Here is a 24,925-nt window from a genome sequence, read left to right on the forward strand (position 1 = left end):
GCTGCAATCCAGCAACTGCATTCCTAGGTATTTACCCCCCAAATATAAAAACACTAATTGAAAGGGGTATATGCACTTTTGTTTATTGAAGCATTCTTTACAATAGCCAAATTATGGAATCAGCCCAAGTCCATTGATAGGTGAATGGATAAAGAAGATATGTTATATGTGTGTGTGTGTGTGTGTGTGTGTGTAATGGAGTATTATTCAACCATTAAAAAAGGATGGAATCTTGGGGTGCTGGGTAGCTCAGTTGGTTAAGCATCTGACTTGATAATCGCCTCAGGTCATCATCTCAGGGTCATGAGATTGAGCTCTACATCAGGCTCCAGTCTGAACACGGAGCCTGCTTAGGATTCTCTCTCCTCCTCCTCCCTTTGCCCCACCTCACCTCTCCAAACCCCCTATCACACACACTCTTGCTCTCTTAAAAAAAAAAAAAAAATCTTTTCATTTACAATATAATATGGATGAAACTAGAGAATATAATCATAAGCAAAATTTTTAGAAAGACACTATATTATTTCACCGACACAAAACAAACAAGCAAAGGAAAAAAAGAGACAAACCAAGAAACAGACACTTAACTAGAGAAAACAAGCTGTTGATTACCAGAGGGGAGGTGGTGGGGAAATGGGTGAAATATGTAATATGTAGTAAAGGGTACACTTAAACATGAAGAGCACTAATGTATAGAATTGTTGAATCACTATATCGTACACCTGAAACTAAATACAACACTGTATGTTAACTAAACTGGATCAAAATTAAAAACTTAATTAAAAATACTTTATTGCTAAAAAATGCTAACTATGATCTGAGCTTTCAGTAAGTTGAAATCACTAATCACAAATCACTATAACAAATACAATAATAAAAAGCTTTGAAATATTGTGAACATTACTGAAATGTAATATATGCATGGACACAAAATAAGCAAATACTGGGAAAATGAAACCAAAAGACTTGACTGATATAGTGTTGCCACAGACCTTCAGTTTGTAAAAAAAAAAAAAAATCACTATCTGTGAAGAACAGTAAAGTGGAGCAAAATAAAATGAGGTATACCTGTATTTATTTGAATTGTAATTAGTTCTTTAAAGCAGAAACATGGTATAAATTTAATTGGATTCTTTTGAAGTTTTCATTTGGTAACACTTGGGATCTTGCCAGGACTCCCTATTTGGTGTCCTCTTCTATGCATCTCCTATATGCATCTGTATGCATTCCTGCACATGTACACACACAGCTTAATTGATATTCAGCTTTTCTTCCTCTTGTCTTCGTTTTGTTTAATACTTTCTCCATCTCCTTTGTCAGAATTTACTAGAGCATGGGAGGAACAAAGAACGTAATAAAGCATCAAAGACTTAGAGAAACCAAAGTACTTGGGTATATTCTGTTCATATATCCCTAGGTCTGTATAAATTGGCCCTGCCTACTCCCCATCCCGCACTAACTTGTTCAGCTTGCTTGTTTTTATTAACTAGTATTATCAATGAGGAAGGGAAATATTTCTAAATGAAACTTCTTTCTATTTGTGATCTATATATTAATAACAGATTTAGCAGTAGAAAAATATAAAAGCTCTTACTCTGTTGAGTATTTGACAGGAAAATTCTTAATACTTAAGACAGTGATACAAAAAATAATTCATTTAGTTAAAGAATATTTGGAAAAATTAATTTATTGATAACCTGAATATCTTGAATTCCCAAAATGGATACTCACGGTAATTTAAAACTAAGTTTTTTTTTCAGATTTTATTTTTGTATTATGTATGTTAGCCACCATGCAGTACATCATTAGTTTTTTTTTTTTTTTTAAGATTTTATTTATTTATTTGACAGAGAGAGATCACAAGTAGATGGAGAGGCAGGCAGAGAGAGAGAGAGAGAGAAGCAGGCTCCCTGCTGAGCAGAGAGCCCGATGTGGGACTCGATCCCAGGACCCTGAGACCATGACCTGAGCCGAAGGCAGCGGCTTTAACCCACTGAGCCACCCAGGCGTCCACATCATTAGTTTTTGATGTAGTGTTCCATGATTCATTATTTGCATATAACACCCAGTGCTCATTATAACACGTGCCCATCTTAGTTTAGGACTTTGATGCTTTTTAACTGTTCATTTATTTTGTTGTTAATTGGAAATATTTGTGTTCATTTTCTTTCAGAAAGAACTGCTTTTAATGAAGTACACCATCCATTGTGAAAGTGGAAAAGTAAAAGTAAAGATTATTCATCATGCCTGCTGTGGCTTCAGTTCCTAAAGAACTCTACCTCAGTTCTTCACTAAAAGACCTCAATAAGAAGACAGAAGTTAAGCCAGAGAAAATAAGCACGAGGAAGTATGTATCCTTTGCTAGTTTCACTGAATCATATTAATTTTTAGTTCATTTCCATATTATTAAGTGGGTTAGATAAATAGTCAATTTGAAGTTTATTTGAAAAATGGCATCATCACATGAATAAAGTAAGACCTCCTTAGAGAAGTTCTTAACTTTATTTTGGCAGAATATATATATATATTCTGCTGATATGAATATTTTCTGTTCTCTGGACAGTGTAACAATTCTAAGTTTAAGAGGTAAAGACTACAAGGTTTCTACAAAATTCATTCAGCCACAGTTAATGTCTTTTATAAAACAGTATAGATATACTTTAATTAAAGGTCATTTTATCCATGTATATTTCACATCTAAGATATGATCCTAGCATAGTCTTTCTTTGATTAAAAGAGGAGAAATGTATTTTTTGTCTAATATTTAGCGAAGTATTAATTTGTGCCAATTTGACATGAACTTTCAATGTAATGATATATGGGTTTTTATTTTATTTTATTTATTTATTTTTTAATTTTTTAAAAGATTTTTTATTTTATTTATTTGACAGAGAGAGAGATCACAAGTAGACAGAGAGGCAGGCAGAGAGAGACAGGGAAGCGGGCTCCCTGCTGAGCAGGAAGTCCGATGTGGGGCTCGATCCCAGGACCCTGAGATCATGACTTGAGCCGAGGCAGAGGTTTAACCCACTGAGCCACCCAGGCGCCCCCGAGTTTTTATTTTTGAAGACACACAGTCTATCTACCTGCTGACGTGGAGGCTAGAGACGATACTTCACTCTTAATGATTACAAAATCTGTCCTGAGATAAAATATAATAGGGAGAGGTCCAGGTATTTTGGTATTTACTGAAAGTAATATTGCTTAAAATCAGGTATCAGTAAAATTGTTAACTTGATAGTTTTATCTCTGATATGGGACAAGAGGCAATAGTGGAAATTTTCTTCTGAATTAATTTTGACAGACAAAGGAGAAGATTTGGAGATAAGTTACTACATAATTAATAGAGTTGGAAATTGAGGTTTCAGAAAGAAAGGTGTATTTTGCCAGCCATATATCCCAGACTTGGGGCAAGCAAATTTTAGAAAGCGGGAAAGAGGCGTTCCATGGCTCCTCCATAAATGGGAGGCTCTAAAAAAGATGATATATATGATCCCAAATGAACCTGTGAAGAGGAATCTGAAGAGACCTGTGAATGCACAGGGACAGCCTTATGCATCATTTTCTAAAGGAAATAGAAGCTGGAAAGAAAACAAAACATCAGGGATGAAGAGGACAGAACAGTAGGAACTTTAAAGAAGGTCACAAAAGAAAATCCCAAAATGAACTGATATTTCTAACCATTACAGTGGACAAAAGGGTCTTTTAAAAAACCGATCTTTTCAGGGACAGGAAGAATAAGAGAAGGATTGGCCTACTTCTTGACCTAAGTTGGTAATATTGATGGGATAACAGAAAAAACAGTTCTATTTAACTTCTGCTGATGGGGCGCTTGGGTGGCTCAGTCTGTTTATTCAACTTTTGATTTGGGCTCAGGTCGTGATCTCCAGGTCATGAGATTGAACTCCATTTTGGACCCTATGAGGAGTTTCCCCCTCCCCCCCATGGAACCTGCTTAAGATTCTCTCTCCCTCTCCCCCCGCCCCAACCCCATTCTTGAATAGGTGCTCTCTAAAATAAAGATAGATTTAAAAATAAATTAAAGACTTCTGAATGACTTTCAAATAGAAAACAATGGGAAAGCTTTCTCAGAGATCTTCACATAATCCTGAGACAGATCAATTCATTCTAGTCATGTCTGGGTTAGCTCTGGGACCACCTTGATTGCATAGGAAATGTATGTCAGCAGGACTTCCTTAAATATACCTCTTTATGTTCTTGCTATGGCATAGCACTGTTAAAGAACGATAGGATCTTTTTAGGATTTTTAGCTGTTTCACTGTACGCACAGTGAAACAGTGCCATCTATGGCCATCTCAGCTTGGTCGGCTACATATAAGCTTGTGAGATATACATGCATCAGAGTGAAAGAAGTTTAGATAAAAGTTTAGAAAGAAGTTTATGTAAAACCCAAGGACTGTTGCTTCCACTCCTAAACTCTTCCAAAGAGAATCTGCTCACTAGCTTTGGTTTGATTTATCTGATTTTAGGACCATGATGCCATGCTAGGCAGGTTGTACACATGCTAAGCAGAGTGTATCTTTTGTTGTAAAAAAACTTTGGCCCTGTTCTTTATGTGGTGGTCTTGGCCTGACCAATTTCATCACTAATTCATGTTTTAGTTGTGGAGCAGATTGAAAATTACAGAAAACAAGAAACACTCTTCTGTATAGATAAAATTGATAAAGCACATTATACGTGAACATTAGTACTATAACTAGGTTGCCAAAACTTTAGTCCGCAGTGATTGAATTCCTCCCAAAGGAATGCCTATTTTATTAATTTGCTTTCTAAAGACTTTACCAGGCAGATGACCTTAGACTGAATGCCACAGAATCCTCAGATTTACCAAAGTGGAATTTTAAGATCACTTATTTTTAGACTTTAAATCCCTTTTCCTTCCAGCACCAGTGAATCAGAGTGCAATTTGGTCATTTTGTAGAAGACTTTAACCAAGTAAAAAGATTGAACTTATGTTTCTTTCCCTACCCCTTATTTCTTGGATTTTAGGTGGGGAGATTTTTACAGCATATTTAGAAAGGGGTGAGGAGAATTGAAAAGTATCTTAACATTAAACATTAACTAAAGATTTTAGCTCCCCTACTTCAATGCAAATGGTATGGAGTTCTCTTCCTTAATAGTAGAGTATGACTATTAAATGACTGCCCGAGGACCACTTGTCTCAGGATTATCTACCATAGCAAATCTTTTAAAACTGGACTCAGTGCATTTTGAACAGTTCAATGGTATATAAACAACTCTTGGGAAGCAGAAGTACTTATTAGTAGGATAGGGGAATTTTCAGGTTGCATCCAAACATATATGAAACTTTGTATAATTTACAAAGTCATGCAGTCTGAATTATGAAATTCACTTACCAAGATTCTCTGTAGACCTTATCATGATTTCCCCCCTGCCTTTATATCAGGTGTTTTAATTATTTTTTTCTCTAATTGAAGTTATGTACAGAGTGCCCTGAAGATCTTCAAGACAGCAGAAGAATGCAGATTAGATCGTGATGAGGAAAAGGCCTATGTACTGTATATGAAATATGTGACTGTTTATAATCTTATCAAAAAAAGGCCTGATTTCAAGCAACAGCAGGTACCTTTTATTTTTGCATTTTTATTTGCTAAGTTATTTTTGCGCAGTAGAGCTACTGATTTCCTCTAAAAGTTAACTGATACTGAAATTAGGTCACACTGTGTAGGACCAAGTTCAAACTCTTATGCAGCTAGAAAAAGTAAACTAAATGTTTAGTTTCTTCATTTTTAACTGTATATATGTGGATGTAATCACACTGTATACACATACCTCATTTGCCTTGGATTAGTACAAGTTTATAGCAATGTAAAGATGCCTAAGTTTTCTGTTACAGTAAATGATCACCAGATCAAGTGGAAGGATTCAGTTTACTCATGCATTAAATACGAAACATGTGTCTGCAGTCATACTTTTTCAGGATTCAGGATTTTGTCAAGTAATGTATGTGTGTATGTGTTTCATTTTTACTTTTTTATTTGAGTGTAGTTGAATACAATGTTACATTAGTTTCAGGTATACAGCATAGTGATTAGATAAATTTATACATTATGCTGTGCTCACCGCAAGTGTAGCTACCATCGGTCACCATACAACACTTTTATATCATTGACTACATTCCCTGTGTTCTGCCTTTTATTCCTGTAACTTAATCTATTCCATAGCTCGAAGCCTGTCTCCCACTTGCCTTCACCCATTTTCCCCCTCTCCTCCCCCTCCCCTCTGGTAACTATCAGTTCTCTAAATTTACATGTATGATTCTACTTTTCGTTTGTTTATTCATTTGGGGTTTTTTTAGGTGCTGCATGTGAGTGAAATCATATGATATTTGTCTTTCTCAATCTGACTTGTTTCATTTAGCATAATACCCTTTAGGTTCATCCATGTTGTCACAAATTATACAGCCTCATCCTTTTTAATGGCTTTGTAATAATCCAGTGTATGTGTGTGTATGTGTGTGTGTATGTGTACACACCACATCTTCCTGTTTCATTTTTCAGTCTCTGGTTGGTCTGTCTCTTGTTTTTATGTGGCAGCTTTTTATATTTGAGTGACATTGTAGCTGTGTTAAAGAATCAGTTAATATTGATTGCTTCCATTTTTATTTGCTATTATTACTATTACTTTTCCTTTTTATCCTTTGAGTAAGTTCCTTTCTTTTGCTGAAGCCGTGGGAAAGGATATAAATGGATAAAGAGAACTAATAACTAGGTATGTCTTGCTAGAGAACATGGTTGCATTTCAGCTGTACCAGAAATGGACAAAAGAAGAACACAGCGAGTAGGTTAGAGAAATTGGAGGAATATTGTGTGGGTGATTCCACCAGCAGCCTTGCTACCAGACAATAAGCAGCAGCAACTTATACTGCATATAGGTTTCTCACCTGGTTGAGAAGCCTTCTTGAAATAATATTGAGATTTTGTTGTTGTTGATCACTGAATTGGTTTGCCTTATTTAAATTGACTTACAGAAGTGAAAAATGTTCTCTCATTCTTTGAGATAACTCTTTCTTTAAAGATTTTTTTTTTAAGATTTTTTTCTTTAAAGGTTTTATTTATCTGTTTGACAGAGAGAGAGATCACATGCAGGCAGAGAGGCAGACAGAGAAGCATGGGGAAACAGGCTCCCTGCTGAGCAGAGAGCCAGATTGGGGGCTCAATCCCAGGATCCTGGGATCATGACCTGAGCCGAAGGCAGAGGCTTAACTCCATGAGCCACCCAGGTGCCCCTGAAATAACCTTTTTTTTCCCCCAGAGTGGTGTGACCTATATAATTTCTTTTGGTTGTTGGTTAAGGGATGACTTTAGTGTTTTATTTAATAGTGCTAAGTCATTGCTGGTATTTCTTTTCACCAACAAAGTTATGTTAATAATAGTTACAGGGATTTAGTTGTAGCTTTGGAAAAGTGGCCCCTTGCATGTTAGGTTCATCCTTCTGTCCACAGTTGGCTAGATTGGTCCTAATCTTAGAACATTCTTGAGCATACCTGTCTGCAAATACAGAGGCTTGCCCAAATTCAAACAAGTTTCTGTACGCTCTTTGATGGTTTTTATAATATCTATTAAAGTGGAATTATTTTTAAAAGAAGGGTAGAAGTGTTTAGTAAAGTAAATTTTTTTGAAAGATTTACAATTTTGGATAGCTTGGTAGTTTTGGTGTCTCCTGTTTCGTCTGTTGTGGTAGGGCAAATTTTGTATGTATTTACTTTTTGCTGTAGTTTCGTTTCTTTTCTTTCTTTCTTTCTTTTCTTAAAATTTTATTTATTTGACAGAGAGGGGCAGGCAGAGTCAGGGGAGAAACAGATGTGGGACTTGATCCCAGGACCCTGGGATCATGACCTGAGCCAAAGGTGGCTACTCAACTAACTGAGCCACCCAGGCACCCTGACTTTTTGTTGTAGTTTTCTAAGTTAGTGGTTGCTTTTTTTCTTTGAGAAGATTGGGGGTGTTCTTATAGCTACTTTTTTAACTTGAGGAGATTAGGAGTGAAGTTTAATCGATAAGAATTTTTTTCCATTTCCACAGAGTATCTATTACATTCCCAGAGGGAGTAGTTGAAAGTTACAGGAGTTGTTCAGTTTAGGAAGCTCCCTCCCAAGGCTCAGGTAACTCAGGCTGTTACTTCATGCACTGGAGTTGTTCATTTGCTCTGTCCAGGGTACATATCTCCTTCTGCCTTCTGTTTTTGTTTTATTTAACCCAGCATCTCCAGTGCACTTCAAGTATGTGAAGTGTTAAATTTACCAACTAGACATTTTCTAGGATTTACACTTTAAATCAGGTAGGGGCAGAATATAATGTCACTAGTCTTCTTCAGAAACCTGTATCTTTCACTCTTGTTTTACACGAGGGAGTATTTAAGATTTACATAAAATGTTAATTTAGGAAGGTCACTAGTAAAGGATGCATTACATTTCTTATTCATTGAAAAAAATCCCTTTATGAATAATTTTTTCAGGGTTATCTGAAAAGGGAAATAATATTGAAAATATTAGTGTAGCAAAGTCTAGATAAATTAGAATTATATTTTCAAATCTGCATGGTATACATGATAATTATTCCTAAATATTTTTGGTAAGCCTTTTTATTTGTGAAATCATGAGACTTGAGTTTTTGTGTTCAGGAATAAGAAAGTTCTATTTGGGTAAACCTGAGAAACAAATGGTTTAGTTGGGTAAAAAATTGGATGTTATTTTTCTATTCTGTCAACTTGAAAATATTAATTGTTCTCCTTTAAGAGCACAGAGAGATATAATTACTGACCAAAAACCCCTCACTAATACTAGGGGAGTGTCTTCTGGAAATTTGTAACAGGCATGCCCAAACACAAACAATTTTTTCAGAATTTAAACGGGGTTAAGCTTATAGGCTGGCTTTTTTTAATGAGTTCATGTCAAAAAAATTAAAAAACAAGTCACAGTAATTTTTGTTTTATTTTTATGAGAGAAATCTTAAAATAATGATTAAATTTTGTTTTCTTTTGAAAACACATTGCATCGGGATGCCTGGGTGGCTCAGTCAGTTAAACATCTGCCTTTGGCTCAGGCCATGATCCGGGATTCTAGAATCAAGCCCCACATCGGGCTCCTTGCTCAGTGGGGAGCCTGCTTCTCCCTCTGCTTTCTGCTCCCTCTCCTTGTGCTTATGTTCTCTCACTCTCTCTGACAAATAAATATGTACAATCTTAAAAAAAAAAAAAACAAAAAACACTGCATCAAAATTCTGGACATTTGTGGCAGCTGAAGTTTTCAGTTGATACAATATTGAAAAAACTTTACTTTTATTGAAATTACATAATGAAGGGCCTTTTAATTTATTTAGTCTTTATTTAGAAGAATAAGCCTAACCTAAAACATGATGTACTTTATTTATGTATTTTAAGTATTCTCTACATCCAATATGGGGCTCAAACTCATAGCCCCAACCCTGAGATATCAAAAGCTACATGTACTACCTACTGAGCCAGCCAGGAGTCCAAAACATGATCTTCTTTTTGGCTAAACAGACATATGGTAGCGGTTGTCAATAGATTTACCCCAAACCAGCTCTTAGTGACTGCTTTTCAAAGAGCCAGCAGTGCGTATCTTGCGTCTTGGTCTTTCTTTTTATTAATTTTTTATTGCTATATCATTTGTGATGAACTGTGCTACTAGGCTCTGTTTCAGAGTCACACTGACAAGTTGTGGCCAGTTAGATAATTAGATCCAAAAATCAGCTGAGTTTCACTGTGCTATTGTCATGTTCAGCCAACCTTAATTTGAAAATATCTCTGATTGCAGGATCTAATCAATGACCTCTTAGAGAAGTTATTTTTCTTAACTTTATTCTGCTTAAGTTATGTGCCAAACGTTTTGTGGGTTTTTTTTAAAGATTATATTATTAATGATTTATTTCTGTCATCTGATACTTACTCAAGGTTTCCTCAAGTGTTTTATGTCAAAAGTGTTTTGACTCCAGTTGAGAGGTGGGTTGCTATTATAAAGATGGAGGCAAAAACCTCGCAGTTTAAAACAAGGAAAACAAAATAAATACCATGCTGTAGGTTAATATACAATTTGCTTTACTGGTTCTGATTCTAGAGAAAGAAACCTAAGTAACATATTTGCAATAGGAAAATATATATTTTTCCTGAAAGCTTTGCTTTTTGGTCTTATTCATAAATAATAGGAATAGTATTTTATATATATATTTTTAAGATTTTTACTTATTCATTTGAGACAGAGAGAGAGAGTGTGCAGAAGCAGGGGGAGAGGCAGGGGGAGAGGGAGAAGTGGACTCTCAGCTGAGCAGGGAGCCCAGTGTGGGGCTTGATCCCAGGGCCCTGAGATCATAACCTGAGTCAAAGGCAGATGCTTAGCCATCTGAGCCACCCAAGCACCCCCAGTATTTATACTGAAAGGTGTCTTCCAAATAAATAAAATTACTACCTTTTAGGGTTTTGGGTTTTTTGTTTGTTTGGGGGTTTTTTGTGTGTGTTTGTGCAAACTAATTGTATGAAGAAATGCTTTTGAAACATTTGGAAAGCAAGTTGTGTGTTTATGTAGGTTAAAAGTTAAAAAAAAAAAACATTCAGTTTGTTTTCATCCAGTCTTTCCTTCACATAGCACCATGATTGTAACGTTTTTAGCATTAGTGCTGTGTACAATGACCAGTACTAAAAATATGGGATGGTTTTCTTATAATTTTAGGACTACTTTCACTCAATACTTGGACTTGCAAACATCAAAAAAGCTATTGAAGAAGCTGAAAGACTCTCTGAAAGTCTTAAACTCAGGTACAGACATTATTATAAAATCTTTAAAAGAACATAAATTTAGAAGATACAAATAATATTTAGAACTTGTCGATTTATATCTGACCATGCGTATGAATCCCAGTTCCTAGAAATAAATTTTACATTAACAAAAATTAGAATCTTCTGCTGTATTGCCTTTATTATGTTTATGTGTTACATTCATATTTTTTACTGAAAACCTGAAAATGTTCAGAATGATAGATTATTGTGATAAGCCTTGGTGTAGTATATCAGAGCTCAGGTTCAGGTTTTCCTAACTCTCTGACAGGATTTTTTAGAAAAATATAATTCCTCAGATGCCCCAGGTTGTAACATGCTACTGGACACTGGTCTTATGGGAATGAAGTATTTACTATTAGTTTTGAACTGCCTAGTTTGCAGTAGCTATTATGTTTAAAACAGATCTAATTCTAGTATTTACCATGACCGGCTTGCCAGGCTTATAAAGTAGTAAGAAATTAAAAACGGTATGTTTCAATTTTTAGTTATTAATCATTCTTTAACAGAATAAAAGGGAGCTGTTTTTCTAACTGATTTTTCACGGTTGAATCAATGAACTATTCTAGTTATATATATCATAGTCTTTACTTAGAAATTATTTTCTCGAATTAATATATTCCTTTTATCCTTTTCAGAAATTACTAATCTTGGGGCTGGAATGTGTTAGGGTGGTTGGTACAATTTAGAATCACTGTTCTTTTCTTCTTTTCACCAGTTAATCAACTGAGTAGAAGAGAATTTCTCCTAATTTTTAGGTTACCCCTTACTGATGTTTCTCTTGGATTTGTCTAGTTTTTCCCTACTTGTACTGTTACCAGAGATACTCCTTTATCTTTTGGTCATGTAAACCATTTTCTCACTTATTTGTTGTCTTTACCTTTTTATATTTTGGATTACTTTATATGTGAATTAGTTCATTTTAAGAGTATAAGTCCTTTGAAAAAGGAACTGCAGGAGATTTGAATTTTTTTAAAGGTTGAAATTAGTGGGAAGGAAAGAACAAAAAGAGCATTAAACAACCTTAACTTAAGAGCATAGTGTTTCTTTCTTCAAGATTTTTGGGCAATTTAAAATCTACAGAGGGCAAATTTATGAGTTGTGGTTTGGAACAGAACACTGGCAGATAAAATTTCAGCTGGAGGGAGGAAGTTTGCTGCCATAAAATACCCCACAGTAGGGTACTAATTTTATGGAACTGGAACTCTTTATTTTTCATGTCATGCCAGTAAAAGACATCTTGACTTCTTTTCCCAACTAGATATGAAGAAGCCGAAGTACGGAAAAAACTTGAAGAAAAGGACAGACAGGAAGAAGAGCAGCTGCAGAAACAGAAAAGGCATGAAGCAGGAAGAGAGGATGGTGGCACATCACCTAAAAGTTCCTTGGAAAATGTAATGGATTCCAGAGACAAAACCCAAAAGGTATTTCAAATGTATTCTGTGAAGTAAAAAGATTGTTTTTTTCCCCCAGATAATTTGCTTAGTGCAAGTTGAGATAACCACTACAACATACTTTTAGGCAACAAGGGTAAAATTTAATTTAGTGTTTTTATTAGAAATTGAATTAAATATCCTAGCTTCATTTGATTCCGTGTTTCTTTTGGATCTTTACAGATTAATTAGTTTTTTACAGTTATTATTAACTTGATTAGAGCAGTAGAAAGCAGTTAAGTTGTAATTCAGTATATCTGAGTTCTGGTCCCATGTCAAGTCTTGCTTCACCCTTCTAGGACTTCATTTCCTCATTGCCAAAGGAAGATCTTGAAATAGATGTATCTTTAAGGCCTCTTCTTTCTAATGTAATTTAAATTGAAAAAGATTTGGTATGCTACTTACTTGATGCCCAGTCTTAAGTGTTTGTAAGGTCTCATACTCTCTCCCTCGCTTTTTCTTCTTTTCTAACCATTTCCCTTTCCTCTTCCTCATTTGTTCCATTTATTCAGTGACTACTTGCAATCTAGCCACAATCTTGTTGGCAAGAACCATCAGTGACTCAGTCTGTACCTGCCAGCTACCACTGTAGCTCCTTCCCTTCACCTTCTGAGAAACTACTCTTCCTAAAATACGATTTCTTTCTTTTCTTTTGTGTGTATGTGTGTTTCCTAGAATACAATTTCTTATGTACTGTCAAAATTCATATAAAGATTTCTGCTTTACTTTTTCTTAAGGATTTTGTAGCTTTCATCTATCATTTGTATGTGAATCATCATCGGTTTCATTAAGAAATAGTTGTTGAATTACTTGTGACATTGTACTAAGCACTATTTAAAAAGAAGTGAAGAAATATGGTTTGTTGATTTTAGGAACTCATAATTTAAGTAACACTGCCATAGTGGAATGTTCTTTTGTAGGTCAAGTGGCGGATACAGATAAAAAGCAAAACTTCAAAGAACTGTGTGAAAGGGACTTTAAAATGTCTTTATTTTGTTGCCTTTCCAGCAGGAGAGCCAACTTTTATTACTTACTAAGCCAACTTATTACTTTTACTTTTGTTTAGCCTTTATGTACTGAAAAAAAATTATAATTAGACACCATTACTTAGTGTCAATAATCAGCTAACATTTGTCACCTAACACTTGTCACATTTTGTACCTGCACTTCCCCCTTTTGCTAGATCATTTCAAAGCATGTTATAGAGGACATATCATTTTACTACTAAATGTTTCAGTGTACATCTCAAAGAAAGGGACATTTTCTTTTTAATGACAATACTGTTTTTTCACCCCATAAAATTAACAATAATTCCCTGATATAATCTAATGCCCAGACTATATTATTTACCCACTGCTCATAATGATATTTTAGAGTTGATTTGTTTGAATTAGGATCCAGATAAGGTCCACTCATAGTCTTCTGATTGTTTTATCTCTTAAATTAAGTCTCTGTAGTACTCTCTGCGTTAGTCCCCCATTTCACTTTTTTAATTTCTTGCCTTTGACTTTTTAATACAGATCAGATCTGTGAAATGAACCAACCACATCCTGGATTTATCTAATTGTTTCCATCTTGTATCATTTAATCTATACATCTATCTTCTATATTTGTTGTAGCCTAGAAGTTCAACCTAGAAGCTTAATGAGATTCAGGTTCAGTTTTTGCTTTTGGCAAGTGCACTTCATAGGTGACTCTGTGCACTTCATAACTGCATTGTATTAGGAGGCACATTACATACACTCCTTTTTTAATTTTAGTGATGCTAAAATTGATCACTTCTCAAGTGGTTGTAGGTTTTTCCTCTATAAAACGAATTAGTATCTTACAGAAATAACCTGCGTTGTCTTGGTTAGAAAATACAATTATATTTTTACAAATTTTTGTTTTCCTTCAATTATGTAATATTGAACTCTGAAAGGAATAGCCAGAATTTTTATTTCATTGTAAGAAATATTCTGTCATTGGGGCACCTGGGTGGCTCAGCGGGTTAAGCCTCTGCCTTCAGCTCAGGTCATGATCTCGGGGTCCTGGGATTGAGCCCCACATTGGGCTCTCTGTTCGGCAGGGAGCCTGCTTCTCCCCTCTCTCTCTCTCTGCTTGCCTCTCTGCCTACTTGTGATCTCTCTCTGTCAAATAAATAAATAAAATCTAAAAATAAAAAAAAGAAATATTCTGTCATTGAATTAAATATTAAATTTCTTAACAGACTGTGCTTTTATATTATATTTAGCCTTTAACTGAAGAAAATTTCAAGGAAGTGTTACATGATTCTGTTGTATTGCTAGTTATTTTAGCTGTTTTCTGCTGCCAGATAACCTGATGAAGCCAGGACTCTTCATTGGTATTTTAATAAAATGCCAGTACTTCGCACACTTCATTTTCTGGGCTTTCAGTTTCAGTGAAGTAATAGAGTTGAACTTTCTATTTCTATAAAAAATTTTTACTTCTGTTAAAGTTGAAACTTTCTTTTTGTGAAACAGATAAATGGTGAAAAGAGTGAAAAAAGTGAGACCACAGAGAAAGGTAAGTGTGTACAGAAGGGAGGGAGTTCTTTTGAGTCATTATTGAGATATAGTATTTAATATTTAATGCAAATAAGCTTCAGATTTTACATTCTGTTTGTATGTAAGTGAACAATGTTTACATACATTTTGTATGTAAGCTTTATCATTTTTCTTAGTCTGTGCAGTTATATCGAAAACGTGTTTATATTCTGCATATGTCATGGGGAATATTTATGTTAAGTTGTGATTAAAAACAATCAAAGCCACAGTTTGTACTTTTCAGGTTTTTTTTTCCCCCCCAAGATACAGTTTAGCAAAGCGGTTAAGAGCACAGACTCTCCAAAGTCAGACTGCCTGGATTTTGAATACTGTCTCTGAATTTTCATGTGATCTTGAGCATGTTACTTAACCTCTCTACCTTAATGTCCCTATCCTGCAAAGTGAGGGTAATAGTAGTATCTGTTATATAGACTTAGAAAGATTGAGTAAGTTAGCATGTGTGAAACTCTTAGTGACTTTTTATAAGTGAACTTTATAAAAGGATTTGTATATTTACTATTATGACTCTAGTTTGTAGAGCTAATTATTTGAAAGTCTTTTCCATTTCCCTCAAAAAAATCCAAACTAGTAATTTGGATGTTATCCATATGTGATATTGATACTCCAGTCAAAAAATGTGACCTAAACAGTAAAACTTGGACAATCGTGTAAGTTTTCCTCTCTCAGGAAAGGTTCAGCTTAAATATCAATTGTATGTAACATTGAAGTAAATTCTCTATTTAAAATATTACTGTACAGGGACACCTGGGTGGCTCAGTCAGTTAAGTGGCTGTCTTTGGCTCAGGTCATGGTCCCAGGATCCTGGGATGGAGTCCCACATCAGGTTCCTTGCTCCTTGGGGAGCCTGCTTCTCTCTCTTCCTCTGCCTGCCATTTTGCCTGTTTGTGTGCATGCTCTCTTTCGCTCTCTCTCTCTGACAAATAAATAAAATCTTAAAAAAAAAATTACTGTACAACAGGGGTACCTAGATGGCTCAGTCAGTTGAACATCCAACTCTTGATTTTGGCTTAGGTCATGATCTCAGGGTCATGAGATTAAGCCCTACACGAGGCCCTGTGCTCAGCAGGGGAGTTTGGTTTAGAGTCTCTCTCTTTCCCTCTTCCCCGCCCCTGTTCTAAAATAATAAATAAATATTTTTAAAAATTAAATATTACCATACAACAATTAAAAAAATAGTATAGTAAGATACCTTCCTAAAAGTTGTTATTAATTTATTCCAAGATTTGTTTTTTCTTCTAAAGATTTTATTTATATGACAGACAGAGATCACAGGTAGGCAGAGCAGCAGGCAGAGAGAGAGGGGGTCCCCGCTGAGCAGAGAGCCCGATGTGGGGCTTGATCCCAGCACCCTGGGATCACGACCCTAGCCGAAGGCAGAGTCTTAACCCACTGAGCCACCCAGGTGCCCCCAAGATTTGTTTTTAATCTATGTTTTTTTGTATCTCATCCTGCTTAGTTGTTACTTTTCTAAGTGGTTTGTTCCCAACTTTTTTAGATAATTCTGTTGTCAAAATGATCTTGATGGTTAGAGAGGGAAGTAGGATGGTTATTAGCAGGTGGGTATTTTAGCTTAGGAGATATTGTGACTACATTCTTCTCATATCTCACTGCCAAAATAGGTCTTCACATTTTAAGCTCCTTTGGTAGTAGCTTTTTATTTTTTTAAATCTTTATTTGGTTCTTGTTGTTTGTTTGTTTTTTTAAAGTTTTTATTATTGAAGTATAGTTGACCTCGTTGTGTATTTTAATCTTCCCTTTCAGGTGGTAGAAGCTGGAAGAGAAAGATAGCAACATAACAAATATTTATTTGGGCTAAATATTAAAGGGTTAGAGAGTAAACATTTTAGGCTTCGGGGTGGAGGATGCTGTCATTCTTGCTGTCTCAGCTAGAAAGCCATTGACAATATGCAAACACTTTTCTACAGCTATGTTCCACTAAAAACAGGTAGCCAGAGTTTGTCAACCCCTGATTCAGAGCGCAATTCCTCCCCATAAGACCTCAAGACTTTTTAAAAATTTAGAACCTGTCAAGAATTTTTGAACCACAGATGTTTCTTCTGGTTGACTTTTGTCAAATGATTTAATTACTGAGAATAAGAATATTTTCATGAGATGCATATATTAATTTCCTTTATTTTTATTCCAGCAGCAGAACCAGCACCAGATGTAGTTATAACCTCAAGAGCAAGTTTTGGTGTTTTAAGCCTTCAGCATTGAACTAGTTTCTTGAGAAATGTCAAAAACACAAATTACATATAATGTTAGTTTAAAAAATAGAAGTAGAATGATGGGATAGCAGGTATATATACTTAGTACCCTTCATTCTTCTAGAAGAAGAAATGATTGTTCTGTGTTTACTGAACAGAACTACGTGTTTCTTGTTCCTTATATTGTCTCTTTTGATTCCAAGGAACAATCACAGCAAAGGAGCTATACACAATGATGATGGATGAAAACATCAGCTTGATTATAATGGATGCTCGAAGAATGCAGGATTATCAGGATTCCCATATTTCAAATTCTCTCAGTGTTCCTGAAGAAGCCATCAGACCGGGGTGAGTCATCGTATTTAGGTAAAATGGTTAACTGTGGACAGTAGTTAATGTTATTACTTAGCATCCAACCTACATATGATAAAGTAGATTTTTCTCCTCCTGTTACTCCTTAATGGCACACTCTACCTTTTCTCCAAAGGGTGGTATAAAGGACATTCTGGTTTGGCTGTTTTCTCCTATTTATGGCATTTGTAGTCTTATTAGAAAAGAAATCAAGCGGCCTTTGTGAGCCTTCTCTCCTGAGCTTTTTGTTGACTAGTTTCACCTATTATTTTCTGTTTCTGAGTCCGTGAAGCATGTGTACCAAATTGACTAAAATTGTGAACTAATTGTTTCTTATTTTGAAATACCCCATGCTATTATCTGTGGTAAAAGAGTACACAAACACTTTTTGTGAAGGCGGTGGGGAGGCAGTAATAGCCAAATGATTCTGGAAACAAATAGACTCTAAAGTCAGACTATATTCAGATCATAACTGTCTTTTATCAACTACATCTAGCCATTGACTCCACCTGTCTAAGCCTGTGTTTGCATCTGTGAAATAGGGATAGTAAAACTATGTATTTCAGAAGTTTGGAGAAGTTTAAGTGAGAAATTTTATACACACACACTTTAGTTGGCTGGCACTAGTAGGGGCTTACTAAAGTTTTTTTTCTTCTTTGATTAGGCTTTAATCTGTAAAGTTATTTGCATGGATATATTACATATTAAAAAGTATCATAATAGCAACAGAGCTAAAAGTTCATATCCAGAGCTATTTTTACTATTTTGAGTGTTATATAAATTACATTTATGGACTTAGTTTATGGACTTGGATTAGTTAGAATCTGTGGCCCATTTTAAGGCTTAACTCAACATTGAAAAGATACACTTTTTAAATTAGATAATAAAATTTGCATAGTTTTTGGCACATTGTTGATGCTTGACAAATGTTTGACTTGAAGAATAGGGCGCCTTATAAATATGCTGTTTAAAAGTGAGACTGGAGTGCTTAATGTAATCAAGTAGGTGTGAATATATTTCCAGGATTTGAAAAGACAAAATTGTAATTAATCTTTAGATGGTCTAATCTGTAGTAGCAGAAAGTTTGAGGTTTTTATTGAGCTTAAATGTTTCCCAAAATACAAGAAATTTGGCTGCTGTGAAACTCATGATGAGTTCAGGTTGAAGATTAAAGAACAATGAACTGCATGCCAAGAAAATTATTCCCCTTTAATTTTTGTTTCAGTCTTTCAGAAGCAGTTACAAGAAGTCTGTTTGCTATTAGCATTCCTTTTTAATATTTGCTAATCTCCTTTCTTAGCAGAACTTTTCGTAGGTAACAGTATTTGCAACCACCTGATGATGATTACTATATTCCTTCATTGTCTTTTTTTAGCATTTTAATATAGTATAGTATACATACAAAAGTGTTCCTAAGTATTTAACCCAGTGAATTTTCAGAAACCGAACACACCCATATAGCTAACATCTGAACACAGAATAGAATATGACCAAGCCTGTATTAGTTACTACCCATGTCCCCACCCACCAAAGGGAACCACCAGCTTCTTAACAGACAGATTTATTTTTGTCTGTTTTTGTGTTCTATATAAAAGGAAATATACAATCTATAGTCTTTTATGTCTGGCTCCTTATACTCAACTTTGTGTTTGTCAGGGCGCCTGGATGGCTCAGTCAGTTGAGCATCTGCCTTGAGCTCAGGTTGGGATGGAGCCCTGTGTTGGGCTCCCTGCTCAGTGGGAAGCCTGCTTCTCCTTGACCCTCTCCTTGTGCCTGCTGCTCTTCCTACTTGTGCTCATTCTCTCTGTCTCCCTGTCAAATAAATAAAGTCTTTAAAAAAGTAAAAACTTTGGGGCGCCTGGGTGGCTCAGTGGGTTGAAGCCTCTGCCTTCAGCTCAGGTCATGATCCCAGGGTCCTGGGATCAAGCCCCGCATCGGGCTCTCTGCTCAGCAGGGAGCCTGGTTCCCCTCCTCTCTCTCCGCCTGCTTCTCTGCCTGCTTGTGATCTCTGTCAAATAAATAAATAAAATCTTAGAAAAAAAAATTAAAAAAAAAAAGAAATAAAAACTTTGTGTTTGTGAAAGTCATCTGTATTATTGTGTATAGTTGTGGTTCATTTATCCTCTGCTGTATGCTGATTTGTTGTGTGAATATAACATAATTTACTGATCTGTTGTATTTTTATGATTGTCCTTTATTTGCTATGCTGTTTTTCCATGTATATGAGAATATACATTTTCCTGTTAAAGTTAAGGATCACTTTCAGTTGAGTAATTAAGTTGAATATTAAATAATAGGCAAAGTAGAGCAAAACAATTAGCATATGAAGATGATACATGAAAGACTGAAATTTGGGAAATACTGGTTAATACTTTTATTTCCTAAAGTATTTTTTATAGAATACTGATCTCAAGTATTTCGACAAAGAATATTTAGGCAAATATATCCCTAGAGTCAGAAATAGTCCTTAAGAATATGACATTTCAATATTTTTCATTCTTTGTTGACCAGACATCCTTCTGATCACTGTGTATCAGGTGAGAATGTTATGAGACAGTATTTTATATTTCTTCTCTTTTTATTTCCTAGAAGATATAGTAGCCAACATTATTATATAGGAACAAGGTTGTTTTTTTCTTTCAAGTAATCTAAACCATTCTGTCTTATGAATAAATGTGCACCAGTCCTGCTTTGTCATCATCATCACTTAAATATTAAAATGCTTAGGTGCTTTGCTAGGAGTAATATGGAGTTCCTCGCCTGGAGGAGCAAGTCTGTATTATTCATTCAGTCATTCAGCAGATATTTAATGAGCATTAGTTTACTGTGGGCTGGATTGCTGTAGTCTAAGCGCTGGGACTTAACTGTTGAACAGAAATTTTGCTTCACAGAATTTGTATTTTAACAGGGAGATGGGGTAGCAAAACAGTAAAACTTAAAATGTATGCCTGCTACTAATAAGTGCTATGGACATGGGTGTGTCAACTGTATTCCCTGGGATAGGTATTAAAATTTTAATACAAAAAGGCTTCACAGAGAAATTATTACTGAGTAGATCTTGAGGGGATAAGTGAAATGAATGATGCAGTTTCTGAGGGAAAAGGATTCCAGACAGAAGGGCAGCAGGAGCAGAGGCCCTTAGGCAGGAAAGTACTTTGATAACCAGGAACTACAAGGAAGCCAACAGCTGGCATGGCGTGGAGTAAAGGGGCAAGTAGTTAGTGATGAGGGGTTGGTAAAATAGGATGGCGGGGGCATGCTACAGGCCCATTCTAAAGACTTGAGGTAAGAACTTTTAACTTCCTTGTGAGCAAAAGAGGATGTGAACAATGTGCTTTTAATAGATAGTTGATATTATTCACAGTTGATGATAAGAGGCAGCACCACAGAGCAGCTAAGAGCATGGACAAGAACCAGATTCCCTGAGTTTGAATTTGACTTGACTTAGCAGTTATAAGGTTACTTAACATCTTTGTGCCTCAATTTCTCCATTTATAAAATGGAGATAGTAATCTCTACTTCGTAGGATTTGTAGTGAGGATTCAGTCAGATTCTGTGAGAATAAAGCATTTATAATAGTACCTGGCACATAGTAAATGCTCTGCGTATTAAATAAACATTTTGGTATTTGGTTAACTATTATGTAGGTATAAGAAAACTGAAGTATAAATAATGATACTCAAGTGTCCCTTCCCAGCCCCTCCCAAAAGTTATTAAATGTGGCTGAGAGAGATGCTCAGATGACTTCCTGTATTTTCAGTTTTGGCCCCTTTTTTGTGAAGGATCAGAGTTGAGGCTGTTTCTTTTAGTTTCTGCTGATTACTAAAATATATTCCAATGTTATGCAAAGGTGAAGTTGTTAAATATTTTGGGATATTTAATACCCTGATACACAGCTTGGCCTTAGAAGGAAATGTTTCTTAAAGTTTGCTATGGTGTGATACAGACTAGAAGAAAACTCAGTGTCTTATATTAGTATATTAGGACCTCTTGTCTACCTTTGCCCCCATACAAATGTTAATACATTTCAGAGTCACTGCTAGTTGGATTGAAGCAAAACTCCCAGATGATTCTAAGGACACATGGAAGAAGAGGGGGAATGTGGAATATGTGGTACTTCTTGACTGGTTTAGTTCTACAAAAGATTTACAACTTGGAACAATTCTACGGAGTCTGAAAGATGCACTTTTCAAGGTTAGCAAGTTTCCTTGTTAGTCTACTATAATTGTAAGCCCTATTTGGTTGTTAGAAAGGTATATCAACTAGCTATTTATCTTAAGAAGATCTGTCAGCTTTGGTTGTAGATTTTTTTAAATTCAGACCTGAAAGACTAGTTTTAAATCACCAACTAACAATAAACTGATCTATGTTATGTAGGATTAGAATTTCCAGGAACATAAATTATCTGAAAAAAGCATTATTTTTTGTTTTAATTAGACTATGAAAACATAAAAGCAAAGAAAGTAGTCCCTAAGGAGAGAAAGATTGACTTGATAAAGCCAAAGTGTGAAAAAATACAAGATTAGAATGCAGGAGACAAACAAAAATACTTCCAACAAATATGGCAGTACAGTTGGCCTTTGAACAATACAGGGGTTAGGGGTGCTGACATCCTGCCACAACTTTTGACTTCTCCCAACTTTTACTACTAATAGCCTGCTGTTGGCCAGAAACCCTATTGATAACATAAACAGTCAATTAACACGTATTTTGTATATTATATATATTATACATTGTATTCTTACTGTAAAGTAAGCTAGAGAAAAGATGTTATTAAAATTATAACAGAAACTACATTTATAGTACTGTACATGTATTGTACATATATTTATCTGCTCATATAGGTGGAGGGGCAGTGTCAGGACAAGGTTGGTGGCAACAGTGGGTCTGGCCCTGGGATGGCAGTGTTCCACAGCCTGGTAGCCTCTGCTCAGCAGTGGCAGCTGCCAGGTAGGCGTGCAAGTAGCAACAGTGCCCTGGAGCACAGTGTACAGCTGCCCCGTCTACCTAGAGATGGACCACCAGCCTTTGGCTATTGGCAGCTGTAGCCACACAAGTGTGTTCTGGCCTCCAGGAACCACTGTGGCAAGTGATACACCCCTGCAAGAGAGGATCCTAAACCCAAAGAGGACCAGAGCTGGGAGGGGGGAGTGTTAGGAATACTGGGCTTCCTGAACAAGCACCGTACTGCCCTCTTGGTGCATTCCTCCACTTCAGCCCAGCCTCCTGTTCAGCAGCCTAGGGCTTTCAACCTAACCACTCTGTTGTCACAGGGTGACCTCTAGCCCTGTCCAGTTCAGGGCTCCTGGAGATTACTGAAGGCTGCTGACAGCCTCAGTAGGTTCCCCCAGGTACTCAGTGGGCAGCAGGCATTACCTCTGAACCAGTCACTTGATCTGTTTCATGGAGACTGGGGTGGGGGGCAGTTGTAAATAAATGTTTATGGCTTTTGCTGTCAACTCAAAAGAAAAAAAAAAAGAAGTGTGTGAGTAGACTTCCGCACTTCAAACCCATGTTGTTTAACAGTCAACTATAGTTTTGCAAATAAGAAAATTATTTAAGATGAAATAGTAAAATAAGTAGTGGACACAGACCTGAACAAGTGACAGAATATAAAAATGATCATCTTTACTAGTAGAAGTGCAGATTGAAATAGTGAATGCCATTTTGCTGATTAACAAAGGTAAAAATAACGCTCAGTTTAATTTGTTAAATTATTAAACTGATAGCACTGAATGCTGGTAAAATTAAACTTAGTGCTGGTAGAAGGTCAGTTGATGGAACATTACTCTTCAGGAGTAATGAATTTTAAAGCAATTCATGCTTTAAAATTGAGAATCTAGAGATACAAGTGTATTTCAAATACGAAACTGCTAATAATCAACTAGTTTCCACCCACAAAAGTGGCAGTTTCATAAAGTACAACCTAGGATAAATGGAAGTTGAGTGTGCAATAAAGATGACATAACAAATTATTGTAGAAAAGATGCATTGAAATGAATGGTTTGGGACGTCTGGCTAGCCACTAAGTAAAGAAGGGGGACTCCTACCTTACTTCTTAGATCACAGTATACCTCAAATGAGTCAATGGCATAAATACGTTGATTGAAACAGGAAATACTAGGAAAAACCATTTATTGTAGGTATTTTTTATTATCTTGATCCTAAGTCAAAACACGGCAAAGGAAGATCTATATATTTGACTGTGTTAAAAATCCCATAAGTAAAGTGAAAGTCAATCAGGAGAAATAATTGTAACATACATGACAAAGAACTGCTTTTCTTGATATTCAGAGTACCTTCACTATTTACTAAGAAAATAGCGAACTCCACTGAAAAATAGACAAGGGAGATTAGTTAGGTCCTAGAATATTAATGGTTAATAAATATACTAAAAGATAAGCTTCACTAATAAAAGCTGATTAAAACATGATACCATTTTATGTCCACCAGTCTGGTAAAAATTATGAAGATTTATAATAGGCAATCTCATACACTGTTGACAAATAAATAAACTGGTATTATCTTTTTGAAGGGTAATTTGGCAGCATCTACCAAATTTTTAATCCAGCAGTTCTAGTTCTAGTAAATTACCCTATAAAAATACATTGATATATATTTTTAAAGATGATTTAAAAGTTAGGAGTGTATACCAAAAGCCTTAAAACGTTCATGTGCCCTTGGCTCAGCAACACCACTTCTGGGGATTTTCCCTAATGGAGTTGATTGGGTGTGTGCATATATAAGGATCTTCAGTGTTTATCTCAGCCTTGATTATGGGGAAAATAACCATAATGTGTTCCAGTGATTGATTCAGTTTGGGTGTGGTGTGTGTGTGTATAAAACAGAATATTATCAGGTCATTACAGATGGTGATAAAACGTAATAAAAGGTGTTCATAAAAGAGAAAAGCAACAGCATAGAAGTTTCACTTTTCATAAAAATAAACTTTAAAAGGTATACATCTGCATAGAAAACTCTAAGAATAAACCCTAAAATGTTAAAGTGGTATCTCTGGGTGGTTAAATTATGGATGACTTTTATTGTATATGAACTTTTTCATAACTTTCTCCTAAGATCTTAGATTAGTTGTGGTTTTAAAAACCTGATCTATCCTTTTCTTTCATTCAGTGCTGAATTTTGAATTCAGCTCTTATTTTTTTCAAAGATGAATCTTTAAGAGAACAGTTTTAAAATTCAGTTTTTTGTGTTTTTAACTGTGAAGAGACTGCTGCCATATTAAAAATACTATTTCCTTATTTTATAGTGGGAAAGTAAAACTGTCCTGCGCAATGAGCCTTTGGTTTTAGAAGGAGGCTATGAAAACTGGCTCCTTTGTTATCCTCAGTATACTACAAATGCTAAAGTCACTCCACCCCCACGAGGCAAGAATGAAGAGGTGTCTATCTCATGTATGTATGTGAAAATTTTTGTTTAATATTGCTTTGGTAAAATAAGCCTTATATTATTTGTGTTCTTGGCTATGTTCTTGGTTGTGTGTGTACTTGTCCTATTGGATAGCAGTTTGTTTTCA

General features: G+C 35.5%; 1 protein-coding gene across 3 annotated transcripts in view; it reads left to right on the top strand.

The window, feature by feature from the left end:
* USP8 (ubiquitin specific peptidase 8) overlaps positions 1 to 24,925 on the top strand; it is a 72,923-nt gene that overhangs the window by 19,173 nt on the left and 28,825 nt on the right. For all 3 annotated transcript variants that reach the window (XM_004755446.3, XM_013057688.2, XM_013057689.2), the window contains exons 2-9: positions 2,174 to 2,347; positions 5,460 to 5,604; positions 10,730 to 10,815; positions 12,095 to 12,257; positions 14,750 to 14,792; positions 17,244 to 17,388; positions 21,423 to 21,585; positions 24,659 to 24,803. In XM_004755446.3, coding sequence (XP_004755503.1) covers positions 2,244 to 2,347; positions 5,460 to 5,604; positions 10,730 to 10,815; positions 12,095 to 12,257; positions 14,750 to 14,792; positions 17,244 to 17,388; positions 21,423 to 21,585; positions 24,659 to 24,803 — 994 coding nt within the window. In that variant the 5' untranslated portion in view covers positions 2,174 to 2,243. The remainder of the gene's footprint in view (positions 1 to 2,173; positions 2,348 to 5,459; positions 5,605 to 10,729; positions 10,816 to 12,094; positions 12,258 to 14,749; positions 14,793 to 17,243; positions 17,389 to 21,422; positions 21,586 to 24,658; positions 24,804 to 24,925) is intronic.

The sequence above is a fragment of the Mustela putorius genome, unplaced genomic scaffold (assembly GCF_011764305.1).
Source record: "Mustela putorius furo isolate JIRA1106 unplaced genomic scaffold, ASM1176430v1.1 tig00003898_pilon_pilon_pilon, whole genome shotgun sequence".
Classification (NCBI taxonomy): Eukaryota; Metazoa; Chordata; class Mammalia; order Carnivora; family Mustelidae; genus Mustela; species Mustela putorius.